Source organism: Centrocercus urophasianus, unplaced genomic scaffold (genome assembly GCF_019232065.1).
Source record: "Centrocercus urophasianus isolate 14NV4802_14NV808 unplaced genomic scaffold, USGS_Curo_1.0 seq_12, whole genome shotgun sequence".
Classification (NCBI taxonomy): Eukaryota; Metazoa; Chordata; class Aves; order Galliformes; family Phasianidae; genus Centrocercus; species Centrocercus urophasianus.
The window spans coordinates 766921-782116 of record NW_024884364.1 but is presented as its reverse complement, the minus strand read 5'-3'; the positions used below and the strand labels follow the sequence as shown (position 1 = coordinate 782116).

The following is a 15196-nucleotide window of genomic DNA, read 5'->3' as shown; positions in this document are numbered from 1 at the left end:
TGTCCTGGAATTGCAGGCAGAATCAAAGAGCTGATCTAAGCTGATGTGTCCACACAGCACCCAGTAGATACAGATTAGATATACAAGAAGCAGAAGCTCGTTTCCCCATAAACATCAACAAGATGGTGTGAGAGTGTATGGGAACTGTTGAGTCACGGCCTGAAACACTGGTTGAGCACCTGGGAAAAGGACTGAGTCAGCTCTGAGAGCACAGGTGAAGGCAATTCAGCTGTGTGAGTGGAAGGGGTGGAGCCTGGCTGCACCTCTTTTAGACCTTGTTTAAGCAGTGGCCCCCTCTGGGGAAAGATCTCTTTATTGAAATTTCTCTTTGGTGAAGCTTTCTCCTGCAAATGTAGACTCTTCTGGTATGGATGAGTTATCTTCTTTTCCTTTGTAGCACTTTTCTGTTGTGCTGGTTCTTCTGTCATCACATCTTTGTTGTAATACCTTTCCCATTGTATTGATCTGTCTATTGCTGCAGATAGTAGTAGAATTTCACAGAATGTTCCTTCCTGGTGTTGGCCTTACAAAGACAGTTTGAGTGTCTCTACCCCTCCCTCTCCCCACCCTAGTGCATGCATCCTATCCAGCACATCCACCAGAAGCATTTTTCACTGTCACACTGAGTACTACATCGCTGTAAATCAAGAGGTGGTGGAATGGTTGGTAGAACAAATGTAAAACTCATGCTCAGTGGCTTGAAAATCTATTGTTTGTTCAGCAAACTGACTTTCTACGTGTCTGTTAACAGGTCTGTTTAGTTGCAGATGTGAAAGACTTTCTGCAGCAATATCTGCCAGAGCCTTCCATGTACCAGTAAGCTTTCCTTGCAATCTCTTTCCTTTGTTTCCAGGGCTTTGGTTGAAAGCCAGCTCTGATATGCTGAAGCTTAGTGATCTTATAGTAAAAGCTGTTAGAAGCTTCACTGGCACCCGTCTATCTGGGACCTGTATTTAAGCTCCAGACTGTGAGCTACACTGTAGGCATGCCTATACCAGGCCATACACCTCACTGTTCCTCAGCCTGACTCATTGACCTGACTTGCAAGATTGACCTCAGACTTTTCTCCTCACTATGGGCTTATTTCATAATCTCAACTCTTGTTTTCATTATCAGACCTGCTGTCATTTTTGTTGCTCAGCCACAGCAGAACCTGGACCTCATCAGTGTGGACTTTTCTGCTGCTTGTCCTGTTTCCCTTCCTTTCCTTGTCCGTATTCTCGTCTTTTTACAGTAGTGTTTCCTGACTGTACCAGTGACAGGAGAACATTCAAAAACCACCCTGAGGATGCAGAGCACTGTACTGTTTTCCACTAGTGCTTCATATGCTCTTATAATAAATGTCCCAATTAATAAGAAATTATGCCAGTCCATTAACAAAAAGGCAGCAATAATTTCAAGACAATGCAGCCCCAAATATGGTTCAGATCACCTCTTTTGTCTGTCCTAGAAGTGTTTTCTAGAACATTCTTTCTTCCTTCATGCTCATATACTCTGAGGCGGAAGCCCTCTGCTTTACATTCCCATATGTTCAGTTTTTGCTAATGATTGCAGAATGAGAAAAATCTACCCATTGCTCCGAAGGAGGAAATATTTCATGCTGCTAAACTTAATACTATATTCTAAAGAAACATCAGCTCCTGATCCTGTAGCTCAACAGATCGGTTCCATATCAAATATGCATGTTTCCCCACATCATATCTTTCATGGTCAGACACATGCAGCTTCCAGTACAGGCTATCTCTTGACTATAACAAGTCTGACTATAGCTGGATGGTCTCTCCCAGGTGTGGGTCATGAACATATTTCCCAAATAAGAACTCTACAGTTTGACTCTTGCACTAATCATGATTTCTTTAAAAAAAAAAAAAAAAAAAAAAAAAGTTAGTGTTTGGCTCTTCCTGAGCCACTTCTCTTTCTTGGATTCAAGAGAGGGAACAGTCATGATTTCCCTTCTCCAGAATTGCCTCCTCACCTGCCACACACACTCAGAAGGAAAGTTTTATCTGAAGCATAAATCCGAGCTGGTCCTTTGAAGAAAACATCAAACTTTTTCAACACTGGAACAAAAAAACAGAGTTACTTCATCAAAGGCAGTAGTCTACCTAGATGTGAGATCATTAATGGGAAGAGTGTATTATCATAAGACTGCAGTCCCATGGAGGAACATGTTTAGGAGAGGAAAGCAAGGATTAACTAAAAACAGGGAAACTAAAGGAAGAATCCCTTTTTTTTTTTTTTTTTTTTCCTCATAATATATTAAGAGTCACAGAGGTTTTAGGTGTACTTTCACTCTGTGCTATCCTACTTGTTACTATATATCCTCTTCAGGAATCTGCAGTACAATATCCTTTGTTGGCATTTCTGATACTGTCCACTGGTGAATTATTCTATAGATTTCTGTTGAATCTTAGATAGTAAATCTTAGTTTACAGTGTTTGTCTGTAATATTGTTATACAGGCAGAAATAAGCACTTTTTCCATACAGTTCCTTGTTCTCTGTACTGCATCTTACCGTGTTCTTCCACCTGAAAGGTACCGGACACTTTTGGGTTCGCTACATTGATTGTGTAAGTCCCCACAGAGACTTCAGAAGCTAACGGGAAAGAAAGATCTGCCATGCCCTGTTTTGGTCTCACATCCAGCCATTGGCCAATGCAATTTTGATGTGGGTCCTGCAATTGGAGGAAAGGAAATGAGGTAGTCACTAATGCCTTTCAGTACCAAAGCCCGCTGGATTCAAAGTTTGAAAGATTTCAGAGTCTTTCACAGGCCATGCTAGTTTTCTACAAAAGGTACAGAAGCAACCCAAACACCAGAACTCCAACAGCGATGAGCCCAATGCACCAAGGGTTACCTGCTCTGTACTGCCTTTGAAAAAGAAAGTATAAAAGGTCTTGACAACTAGACTTTATAGTCTTATGTAAAGATAAGCATTAAGAGTTAGCTAAAGTCTATCCAGAGTTCTAAATGCAGAAAGGAATGTAGGCTGAATGATTTAGCTCTTCAGTTCTTGCTACAAGTTATGTGGACAGGGTGCATATGTGCTCTGTCTTAAGATTAAGATAATGGCCTAGATACCCATCTTGAAGTACCCTCCTTCTTCGTAACACCTGGGGAGTCTGACATACCCACCTGGACTTCCACCTTGGAGTACTGCAAAGCAAACAGACATCAGTATCAGAAGCCGGTGTGATGTAAAAACCTGTGTACAAACCTATCCACTTAGCCTATGTACTACTTCAACACTGCCATTCCCAAACACTGCATACAAGCAGCTTGATCCTACAAGGTTTTGAAATAAGGATAAAACGTAACAGGAAAAGCTGTGCTTTTGAGTTTTCCTTTCTTATTCCTGAATTTTTAAGATGCGCTTTGATAGATGTATTCGAGTTTAATTCTGTGACCCTGGAAGCTGTAATTTACTATAAAGAAAGGAGAAAAGTAAAGAGACTTACCAATACGATCACTCTAAGTTCATGAGTATTAAAAGGCATCCATTTTGTAATACAGTTTCTCACAAATAGAAAACTACATTGCCTGTAAGTGAATAAACTCCACATTTCCCTCTAAAGCCCCTGGCCTAGCAGTTAAGGCTTGGAGATATGTCCTGCTGCTAACTCTAGCTGGCAGTAATAAGCAGGCACAAAGAAAGGCATTCTATGTCTATTAACATTAGCTCTGTTCTTATACCACAGCTATCAGCCAGGAAGCAGGCAGAAGGGAGAATGGAGCATAAGTGGACTGGAAAAAGAAACCTGTCTGTGAAGAGAAGGCCATGTTTGATTCAGGTTATTCATCATTCTAAGCTTTCATGCAAGTTATGATAGGCAGCTTTGTTTTCTCAGGAAGAAAAAAAAATACAGGTTAACTATTTACATAGTAGTTGAATATAATGTCAGTGCTAAAATAAGACATGAGTCAACAGCACCTGTGTTATCACCAATCCATCTAATTCACAAATGAGATATTATGGCTTTAATGCTGCTATGCGCTCAAGCCTCATAATAATCTTGGTTAAACATGACCTCTTCTCGCATTTTCATCACAGCATTATTAACAGTTACAGTGGTCATTTTCTCATATTCATAGGCAACAAGCATTTATGACCAAGTATCTTCATGAACCAATGCAGACATAGAAGTAAAGGTATTGTTTATTATCTAAAATAGATGCCTTCAATTTCTGAGGCAGAAAGTGAGTGCATGATCCTAGGCTCTCATCAGTAATGAACAAAGAAACAAAAAAAGGAAAAATGAAGTCAGCACCAAAGAAGACATAAGAATCTCTCTTTTTATTTCAGACTAGAGATTTGATTTAACTCTGCTCATTTATGTCCCTCAGTATTTATCTGTCATGGCATGAATTCTTGTTGGCTCTCCTTAAATTGCTTCAGGACAGACTAACATGAAATATTTATAGCTTCTGGCAGAAGGTATAATTGCTTACCGTAGGAAGCTGCTAGTCTTGCAGTTTCCTGGCTAGCACCTATTCAAGTCTTTGGCAACTTCTCACTCCCTTGATTTAGGGAGAATGTGCTGCTGCCAGAAGCAAGTCAGTAAAATTTGGTTATACACTCTTCTCTCTTTTCTCTTTTTAATAATCAGTTCATATACATCCTTTCCCATATCAATATTTCTTAATATTTTGCAAATGGACCCTGTCTTGCTATAAATCCTCCTGCTGCCTGTAGGTATAACACACTCCACAAAGCTGCAGGAGAGGAAGTACCAGACATAACTTGTCTGGTAATTATGCTTACAACCAGCAGCCTGCATTTCCCCCCCAAAAATCCGATGCTTTTCTGTCGTGGGACAAATGCATGAATTTTCTCTGCTGCACTTCACTAACTCAACTAGCAGAGCGTGCTGGTATGCTTCTCAAATATCAGCAGCCATGCTAGAGCTCACACCAGACAGTAGCTGAGACTACCAACTCAGCCATGAGATTGTACTTTGCAATGCTTTTAACAGGTCCTTGTCTGCTTTGTTGGGTACTGCAGACACACAGACCAACCAGCAATCACACTGTGGGTTTGGCAGAGGCAACAGACTTGGCAGAGGAAGTCTACAGGCTTCCAGGCATGCACTTAGGCTTTACCTTGTTGTTAACAGGAACAAAGTCTTCAGTCAGTGTCACTATCCGAAATTTCACTGAGGGGAAAAAGGGAGAAGAGCATGTTGCAGACACATGGGACATACGGGCAGACGCTTACATTGCACACATATCTCTCCAAAATCACAGCTTGCTGGCACCCCCAGGCCTGCCAGCAATCTCCTCTTAGCACTTGCTCATCCAGGCTGTCTCTCCCCTCCATATACTGTCCTGCTCCTGCTGCGCTTTCTGGCACTCTCTCTCACCCTCTGGCTCCACTCAACCACAGTGCAAATAAGTGCATGGAGTCACAGCCTGATGAGGAGATGTAGAAGTCTTGCTTTGTCTCCAGCCTGGAAACATGGACAAGGTAATGCCAGGACAAAGTGGGGTATGTGCAAGGTGCATTTCCAGCAGCTGGTCTCTAACAACAACTCTAACAAATTAGAGTCTTTTGCAAAAGCTGTATCCTGAGCTCCTCATCTAATTCTTCGTGTGCATGATGTGCAGATGTGTGCAGATCAGTCCTGCCAGGCCCTCACTGGAACCCCATGATTTGGGAAAAGCAATATTTATGACTGTTCACTCACCCAAACCAGCTCTGTTCTTTTAGGGAAGCCCCTTCCCTAAAACACAGTGCACTAGTGCATCGCCCCAGCAGGCAGTAGCAGCCTCAACAGCAGGCATCTTACTCCTTTGTCCCCACAAAGGTTACATGGCACAAAGCATTGAACATGCACCTCAGGGAAAAAGAGGAACGAAGTCCAGACAGATCAAGGGAACCTGTCAGGGTGCTTCATGCAGAGTGCTCACCTGTCTGTCCTGGATTATAGACAGGTTTTTCCATCTGGATGAAGGTGCCAGTGCCAGCCTTGCGGATCAGGACTTGCTTTTCTTCCCTTGCACTGAAGTACTGTCCATTGGAGATGCGCAGCTGGACAGTGCCCACCTCCTCACTACCTGCAGGCTTGGGGACCTAGGAAAGGGAAGTGACCAGGTTAGGAGGGAACAGTCAAGGAGGACAAGAAGGCATCATAGTAGGTGCTCTTCTTCCATCTCCTGAACTTCGATGCCATCCTCCTCTCCACCCTACTCTGGAGGCAAGCACAGCATGTTCCGTTAGTTCACACAAAGAAAATAAGGCTCATGAGTTTGGCAGTGCAAAAAGCCTTGTGCTGAGCCTGTGTAGACATGCTTCTACGCTCTTCCTAGTCCTCAAGCATATTTTACAGTGCTTCAAGAGGTGTGGTGGGACACTATCTGAGACAAAATGTCTGGTTCTTACTGTATCACAGCTCACAGATATCACCCTGTGACAATGCTTCTTTCTCAGTGGGGAGAATGAGACACACAGCTGTCACTTGAGTGTTTCTATGCTCCTCTGTCTGATTTGGACCTTTGGTGAATATCCAGGCAGCCCTTCTCTTGATGAACTGATGAACCAAGGAGGATTGTGAGTTATCCAACAGGAAAAATATCATGCAGTGGCAAGAAGGAAAAACACTAAGCTTCCACTTACACTCCACCTAATTTTTCTTTAACTCCTTCCCATGCCCTCTCTCTTCCCATCGTCCTCTTTCTTCATTTCTCTGGCAAAAGTAGTCATGAGCCATAACAGAACTCTGGGAGGTGTCAGCTACAAGCCCCTGCTGAGAACAGTCCTTACTTGAAATCTGGAGCACTCAAAGATCCAATTGTTCTGGACAACCTTGCTGTAGAGGCTGAGGTTGCCAGATCCATGTACAAGTGTTAAGACCACATGAATACTCTTCTCCACACCACGGAGGTCCAAGCACACTCTCTGGGAAGAGGGGAAGGACAGTTCAGCTGGAAGGATGATCAGGTACATCCTGCAATGGGAAAATAAGATATCTAGCTAGTCTCACTCTGTCTCGATATTAATAATCCATGACCTGAGGAAGCAGCAGGGTTTACCTCTTTTCTAGGAGCAGCTGTTCTGCTGGAGGGAGAGGTAGAAATGATTAGAAGTGAGAATCCAAAACACTCATAGAAGTGATGGAACAGCTACAGTACATTTCAGGTAAATACATGAGGAATTTCTTAGATGACTTCGTGTTACAGAGGTGTGTATGGAATTTTGGAGTATGCTACAGTAACACAAGGAAACAAATACAGTTGAGTCTATCTCTACCTCTGCAAAGGGAACTCTTTTTAGGGGTTCTCAGTACACATGGAAAAGGGAACAGTGCTATGGGACTGAGAGATGGAACAAACTGCAAAGTTCAGATTGGGATCCAAAACCAAACCTGCTGTGTTTATTCAGCAGGCTGCAGCTGTCTAACTCTGATCTCAAAGCTCTGTATGACTCTGGGTCTGTTTTGACCTTACATCAGAAGTGCAAGATCCTCTACAGCTGTACTCCAGACCCTCAATAGGAAAGGATCCACCTTCCTTGCTTCAAGAAGGTTCCTCAGTTACTTTGGCAGCAGTCTGGTTCCTGCTTAATTGTCCCAAGCCCTGCAATTCTAGATCTTTGTGCTACTTTTTATGCTTTCCCTTCCTTTCCCTTCGGTTTTCTTCAGACAGAAGTTATTTCTCTTCTTGTTCCCACTAACACTCCTTACACTTTCAGTTCTTGCAGCAATATCCAAAAGAAAGGCTGTCACTTTCAGGAGCATTCTGTTCATAACAGGGCTTGTGGCACACTGCATACCACCCTGTATCTGTCTCTCGTAGGAGTTGCCTCATAGTGTCCCATGCTCTTTCCCTGCTATCCTGGTCCCTCCCTCAGTATCTGAACTATCAATCTCTAGATCTTGAAATGGCACTTACGGTTGTGCCACTATCCCCAAGGTGTAGCCCAGGCAGCTGAGGAGGAAGGGAATCCACATTTTCTTGGGAGACTTCCAGGGAGGTAGATCTGTGTGGAGGGCAGGTCAGGAGAGAAGATGGTGTGCAGCTTCTCTCCTTCCAAGGACTCCACCTGCTGCTGTTGCCGTTTCTCCAGGGAAGCAGACAGAAGCCCCAAAGTTTCATTCCTTGTGCCTCATTCCTATGTTTATAGTGTTCCAGGCGCAGGGTTGTACCATTCTGAATGTTCCCCAGCCAATCCAAGTCTTTCTGGCATCCAAACTCTCTGCTTTCCTACTCCCCCGTGGATGCACTAGCATCACTCAGAGCAGTTTGCTTTTAATTTTGCTAAGCAATAGTCTGTTTCCTGTTCACTGCTCTGACCCTGCTCCTTGTTCCTGCTGCAGCCTCTATTCCATTGTTTTGCCATGAGACAGATTGTTGCACGACTCCTTGGCAATGTGCCCTCAGTTGGAGCTCAAGGTGTACTCCTTTGGTCATGCTGTCCCCAAGCTTTTTAAGTTTGCATATCCTCAGGCAGGTCTCAGTGGTCTCAGGCCACTGTAAGTTCCCCCTGCAGCCTTCTCTTCTGAGGGTTGAAAAGCTGCAACTCTTTCAGCCTGTCCTTGTAGTGGAGGTGCTCCAGTCCTCTGATCAACTTTGTGGCACCCCTCTGGACCTGCTCCAACAGCTCCAATATTATGTATAGTTTGGGAACTTCTTCCACATGCCGATTTTAAACCTGCTGTTGTTTGTACTGAACTTCTACCTGAATATGAAACCACGATTCAAAATAAATTCTGCTTCTTGAAACACTTCCTAAATTAAGGAATTTCTTCATGTTTATATCAAAATGCATCACTGATTTGTTCTCAGTTGTCACACTAAGCTCTTAAATACTTAGGTCCTAGGAATATTGTTTTTATTTTGGAAAGACTGGTGCATTAAAAGGGGGGAAAAAAGATGTTTATTTTCTTCACAAAGTGGGCAGAAATAAAACTTAAGTTGTTTATTAATATATTTATTTTCTTTTGAGAACTTTTTTCAGCTAAGTGATTCTGGTGCCAATGGTAGAGAAAAAAAAAAAGGTGAAAGTGCACCTGGATAAACAAATCAACAGGAACCAGAGCAAGAAAGCGAATCACTCTTGACACTGGACTGCCTTTAATTTGTTTCCATGGTTCTTAAAAAGTACAGACAGTACCTGCTGAACAATCTCAGATGACATTTGTTAGTTCACAGTAGACCCACAATTGTTTCAGGGTACAGCCAGATCCCTTTCGACAGCATACGGCTTCACTATGTCAAAGCCAGGAGTCCTGGCTCCTACTCTTTTATGTGAGTGGAGTTCAAATATTTTTGAAGTTTTGGACTTATTACTGATTGGAAACTCATATACTGAACAAACAACCCAATCTAACTCACAGACAATGAAAGTAGCATGAAACAAATGCTGGAGCAGCAAAAACAAAGTCGCAGTCTTATTCTGCACATTCATCCAACTCAGCCCCGACTCCATCTCCCATTACCAATACCATCACTACTCCTGGCCACGAGGCACCCAGGAAGTGATTGCTTCTGAATTGTTTCCTTATATCTAGTCTGACCTCCCCTCGTGCAGCTCTGTGTCTCTCCTGGCTTGTAGTCCATTCCCAGGAGCACCTCGCTCTGCCTCCCCTCCTCAAGATGCTGCAGAGAGCAGTGAGGTCATCTCTCAGCTTTCTCCAGACTGGGCATCTCAGGTGTCCTCAGCCTCTCCTCACAGGATATGCCTTCCAGCCCTGCTACCATCTTGGTAATTCTCCTTTGGACAAGGCTTGGATTTGTGTCTCTGGAGGTAGAGTAGAGCTGATCACAGGGGAGGTGGAAGCATGCAGTAAGTCTCCAAGATGAATCATTTAAACCTCCCAATTTTGTGAAGGATAAACAAATGAGTGCAGTGCTTGATATCTGCAGCTCTAAGCGAGGAAGGTAAAGGCTAGGCCATAGAGAAAATAGTGTATTTTTGTCAATAGTTTTTTCCTTTTTTTCTTTGTATTTAATTTTTTCTTGCTGAAACACAGCCACCTCCCTCTAAATGCTCCATAGGAGCCAGACACTACAGGATTAAGTTTACAGTTTAAGTCTGAAAAAGAACATTCTGAAGGAAGTGGAAGAGTTCTTAATAAAGTGGGTGTAGAAATCACAAAGGATAGCAAGTAAAAAATGTCACTACCTGCAATTTTTACATTCTAGATGTGTTTGTTTGGTGCGAACTCCTCCTATTCAATCATGAACTACCTCCTACGCTTAATAAGGAGTAGGTACAATATACACATATGTATGACCACTACAGTAGTTGCTTTGCCAATAAGACTCTATTCCATATTACAAGGACTTTTATCATATCCATTGCCTGTGCTTTGCTAAATACCATAAAACACATAATTAGAACATTGTGGCATTGGCAGTGCTGAGTCTTTCCCTCTCCACAATAGCCAAAGCTGTAGCCAGTGGTGCTCTTTACATACTAATATAAAGAACAGACTTCACGAACTGCAGTTCTTGGTTTTTTTATCAGCAAGACCTTACTACTGAGCTACATCTGTGTGTAGTACACGATATTTAGTGGGATCGGTCTTGAAGGAGGGCTAGAGTCCTCAACCCATATTGGTGTCTGCATGATGTTGCTGGGGCCCAAACAAGTGCTGGAAGAAATAAATGCCAAGTACACATTTCACCTACACTGTCTCTGCATAAGTTTGCTTATGCACTCTCCTCCAAAGTAAAGTTTATATATGCTCTGTTATAAAATACAAATACACACCACAGTACCCAGATTTATGATTTATATTTTATTTTCCTTCTTTTTACAAGCAAGAAAATCCCTGGATTAAAGCAATCAGAATTAATCAGACACCCAAAAAAACACCCCCAAAAATGGCTGTCAAGATGAGCAGCATGGCATGGGCTGGGTTTCATCCTGAAATCCAATTTGAGATCATCCTCAGCACCAGTATCAAAGTCCACTGAGATGTGACTTTCCAGGTGACACCGGCCCCAGCATACCAGTAACTGTAATTTCCATCCTAGGGCATGTCCCACTAGTAGAACTCCTGTGGGCTGAAACAGTGGACAGTAAGAAAGCAGGCTATGTCCCTGGAGAAATGATAGTAAAAAGAGGAATCATATCAGAGAGAAAATAGCATAACCAAAGTTATTATTTCTGGGATGCTAGCAGCTATGGAGAGCAGATCCTCAGTAAGGACTCTCACGGACAGTGTTTCTCTGGCTTAATTAAGTGCCCTTGTCTTAATTCAGCTTTTCCCAGAAAAAAAGGTGGGACGTTCAGCAGTGTCAGGAGTTGGACTTGATGACTGTCACGGTCCCTTCCAACTTGGAATATTCTATGATTCTATTCCATACCCAAATAGTGTCAACTAAAACTAATACCTTGAATTCTGCTTGGACTTTCTTCTGTCACAGTGCAAACTGCAAGCACTGTCACTTAGCTGGCCCATGCACTACTACCAGCCCAGGTATCCTTTGGAGAATCCTTAAAATGCATGACTAGTCCTTCATAGCAAGAGCACATGTTAATCATTTCATGTCCCACCTACAGAGCAATATAGCAATGACAAAATCCAGAAAACAGAGGACAGGTGATAAAATCCCCAGAGGCTCAGGAAATTCCAGATGAAGTTCTAAATAAAGGGAACATGCTGAATCAGTGGTTTGCAAGGCTCTTCTCAGGCAGCAAGAGAAGAAACATAATGAGGCTACTAGATCTGTATAGTGGTTGAGGAAGGGAACAGTAAAAAATCTTTGTGGAGTACACACCTACCTCAGATGCAGAAAACATTATAATCAGTAAGGGCCTGCTCCTCTGCAACAGGACAGGAAAGACAGAATTTATCTTTGTACAAAGCCAAGCATAAATACCCAGAGAGCCCTGGCAGCCCATAATACCACACTCACCTGGATGGTAGTAGTCATAGACCCTGACATGTCCTGGCTTCAGGTTGGTCACTCCAATTTCCCTTTCCAGATGCAGAACATATGTCTCAGACATATGGCTCAGCTGAGGGAGAAAGGCAAATGACAGTTCACTTTTGAGCTGCTCTTTTGATTCCTCACCTAAATTTGACTCTGAAGATAGGCAAAAAACTCTGTGGAACCAAATGCAAGGCTTCAAGATGAATTCTACTCTGCTAGCCCAGGCCAGGATTCCCCACACAGCTCTTCCAGAGTCCTCCACTCCTGCAACTTCTCTAGTAGCACACACATACCTTGTCCAAGTAGATGGCAACACCTGCTTGGGTTTTCTCTGTTCTTCTCACAGGATACCAATGATGTGGCTAGAATAGGAGAGCAGGTGTGGCAATTTAGTTGGTTCTTTTGGAAAAGGAAGTGTGAGAAATCCCAGTAGGGTTTATCTAAGCCTGTGTAAGCAGATTCTTATTCACATACTTGTGAATTTATTTGGGGCTTTTACCCCTTCAGGTTGATCTCTCTGCTGGGCCCCTTACCTCCTGCAAAACCCAAGGACATAAGTCTAGGCTATGTGGCTGTCAAGGATACAATTGAGCCAGAAGGATCACCATCCTCAAGGATCAAGGTAAGAGACAATAGTAAGTATTCATGTTTCTGTGTGACAGAAGGGAAGAGACGGCGAAATTGCTCAAGATAGAGACAAGCAACACATTCCTATGCAATCTCCCCTCCCATTGGGTGTGTGGATGGTCCAACTGACACAACATCATCATCCTGATTTCAGGCTTCTTACAGATATCCCAGATCTTGCTGCGAGGACAAATCCAGAGAGTAGGGACACTTCCACAATCACCATATTGGAAATGGCTCTCTTTCCAGTGTACCTGAGGGAGAAGATCAAATGAAGGGTCTCACCCAGTTCCAGTTCTCCCTTGCCTCCATCATACTACCCTGCATGCAGGACCCTGAACCAGGCAGCACAGCTAGAACTGTGGCCAGGCAGTAGCTCATATGGGGTAGACAGTGGCTGCACTGCTGTGAGCACCCCTAATCTGAGGTGTTTACTTCCGTTCCTCTCCCTGGCAAGACTTTGGAACTTTTCCCCATTTCCCCTTCCTCAGAGACACCTTATCTTTCTTTCCCACACCTTCCATCTGCCATATGGCCCTTCTGCTGCAACTGTTGGGTTCCTCCATTGCAGCCAAGTACCACTCCGCTCTCCAGCCATACCTAGCCCCAAGTGTGGCTATGAGCCTGTGTCTTCAAAGTCACCTGACATTGACATAGAGAGTAACAGAGTATGCATCATTCTCGGTGCAATTGTCTGGCTTGGTTTTCACTTGTAAGGCAAAGGATTTGGAAACCTGCGGGGAGGGAATGTTGTATCTCAGCACCGTCTGCAGAGAGAGACAAAAAGACAGAGTAAGACATGGATAATAAGTTTCATATCATCTGTCATACCTTTTCACTAACTATAGTAATCCTCAAGGTATGGACCATGCTAACTGGATAAAATAGATGCAGTGAGCACACTCAGTCCAGTACCAGAAATAAAGGTCATTCAGGATTGAAAAATTCCATGGTCCTTCCAATTGAGACTACTTGTCCTCTCTCTTCCCCTTGAGACCAAGTGAGCATACAGCATTCAGCATACAACATTCAGCATACAACAGGGAACCACTATGCAAGATTTCCATCCTCCAATACTCCAGGAGTCACAAAAGCAACACTTCTTGACACATTATGTCTCAGTCTCACAGGTTTGCTGCATTGGCAACAAGCTGGAAGTAAATCATTGTTAAAGCTCATCTCCTTGTATAGAGCTGCAACTGAGACTATTAATTTTGATGATGAGCAGAGGGCTGACACAGAAAGGTTCATGGGAAGTGGGTAACCTACCCGGGTAAAGACGCAACAGCTGCCATGGGCTTGCACTGAGAACTTTCCCGGGACTTCTGTCAGTGCCATCTCCTGCACCAAAAGCCGATTCTGATAGGAAACTTGGAACTTCCTCCCAGAGCCTCTCTGGGACCTCACCCTCACTTCTGCAACTCCTTTTGTGTTGTGTGTCAGTGCTGCATACTTAGCCAAGGCCTGCAGGGCAACTACTGTATCCTGAAAAGGAAGAAATAGGTGTGCACTTTTGCTCCACAGCTCTGAGGACCAAAGACATTTGAATTCACCATCCTGAGAACCTTTGTATACAAGGGTTCTTCTCCTCGAAGTGTTCACTCTGGTTTTTTTTCACACTAGATTCTGCAGAGATCTTTCTCAGACACTGTTACTTTTTTTTTTCTCAGACACTGTTACTGTTACCACCCGAGTTACCTGTGTTGAGGCAAATCCTCCATAGGCATTTTGTTGTCTAGTGAGCCAGACCACAATGGCAGAGGCTGTGGTGAAGTCAGCCTCTGTGACATTTGGCTTGGAGAGCAGGGCCAGAAGGACATAAGCTGTTAACTCCACATCCACAGATAGTGGCTGTGACCAAAGGCTAGTGCTGTGTGTCTTGGATGGAGTCTGACTCCAATGGATCTGCCCACCTGGGAAAAGGAAGGAGGTAGATGACATTGAGGGATACTAGGGAAGAAATCTTGAGGCCTAAAAGGCACAGAGATTGTGTGCAAGGACCATACCCAATACTATGTATTACACATTGAAGACTCATTCATAAAAGTGATAGCAAAAAAGTAACTTGCCAATAATCAGCATTTGATTTTTCCATTTTCCTGTTTGCCAGGTACGCTAGCTGACTGATACTAGCTAGCTACCCACTAGCTGGTCCTGACAGTCAGGGAATAACAAGAAGTCAGGCAGTTTGCCAATCTGCTTTGCTTAGCACTTTGCACTTTGCAGTCCTGCTTAAGAAAGTCAACTTTTTTCAGAGCACAACCTCCACTCTGGGTGCCAGGAAAGGTCAAAAGCTTTGAAAGAAATTAGCACCCACAGCACAATATGGCCAAAACATACCTTAGGCTAGCAGACTGTCTAAAAAACTATCTTTGATGAAGGACAGAAATTAAGACCAAAAGAGTGGAAAGTAACCAGTCTTTTCATGTTGCATGTAACCAAGGGGCTCAGAAAGGTCACCTATCCTTTTTCTGATGTTTGTCTGGCACTAAGGCTCCCATACCTTCTCTGATTGCGCTTTGATCAAGTATGTCAAGAAGCTCTTGTGTGCGTTGAGAGTCCTTAGCCAGGGCGAAGGTGTAGGCCAGCAGGGCCTGTGTGTAAGTGCTGGCAGCTTTGGGAAGGGAAGGAATGATACATCCCAGAGCCTTGCGTACCACTGTACTCTACAGAGAAGAGTTACGTTGAT

General features: G+C 43.5%; 1 protein-coding gene across 1 annotated transcript in view; it reads right to left on the bottom strand.

Moving 5' to 3' along the window:
• Positions 1 to 10777: 10777 nt before the first annotated feature.
• The window catches only part of LOC122155684 (alpha-2-macroglobulin-like protein 1), a 28429-nt gene continuing 24010 nt past the window's right edge, over positions 10778 to 15196 (bottom strand). Inside the window, exons 27-35 of the mRNA XM_042809754.1 lie at positions 15011 to 15173; positions 14206 to 14420; positions 13777 to 13992; positions 13150 to 13274; positions 12671 to 12761; positions 12174 to 12242; positions 11863 to 11965; positions 11729 to 11770; positions 10778 to 11007 (exon numbers count right to left, since the gene is read on the bottom strand). Of these exons, the coding sequence (XP_042665688.1) occupies positions 11730 to 11770; positions 11863 to 11965; positions 12174 to 12242; positions 12671 to 12761; positions 13150 to 13274; positions 13777 to 13992; positions 14206 to 14420; positions 15011 to 15173 (1023 nt within the window). The 3' untranslated portion in view covers positions 10778 to 11007; position 11729. The remainder of the gene's footprint in view (positions 11008 to 11728; positions 11771 to 11862; positions 11966 to 12173; positions 12243 to 12670; positions 12762 to 13149; positions 13275 to 13776; positions 13993 to 14205; positions 14421 to 15010; positions 15174 to 15196) is intronic.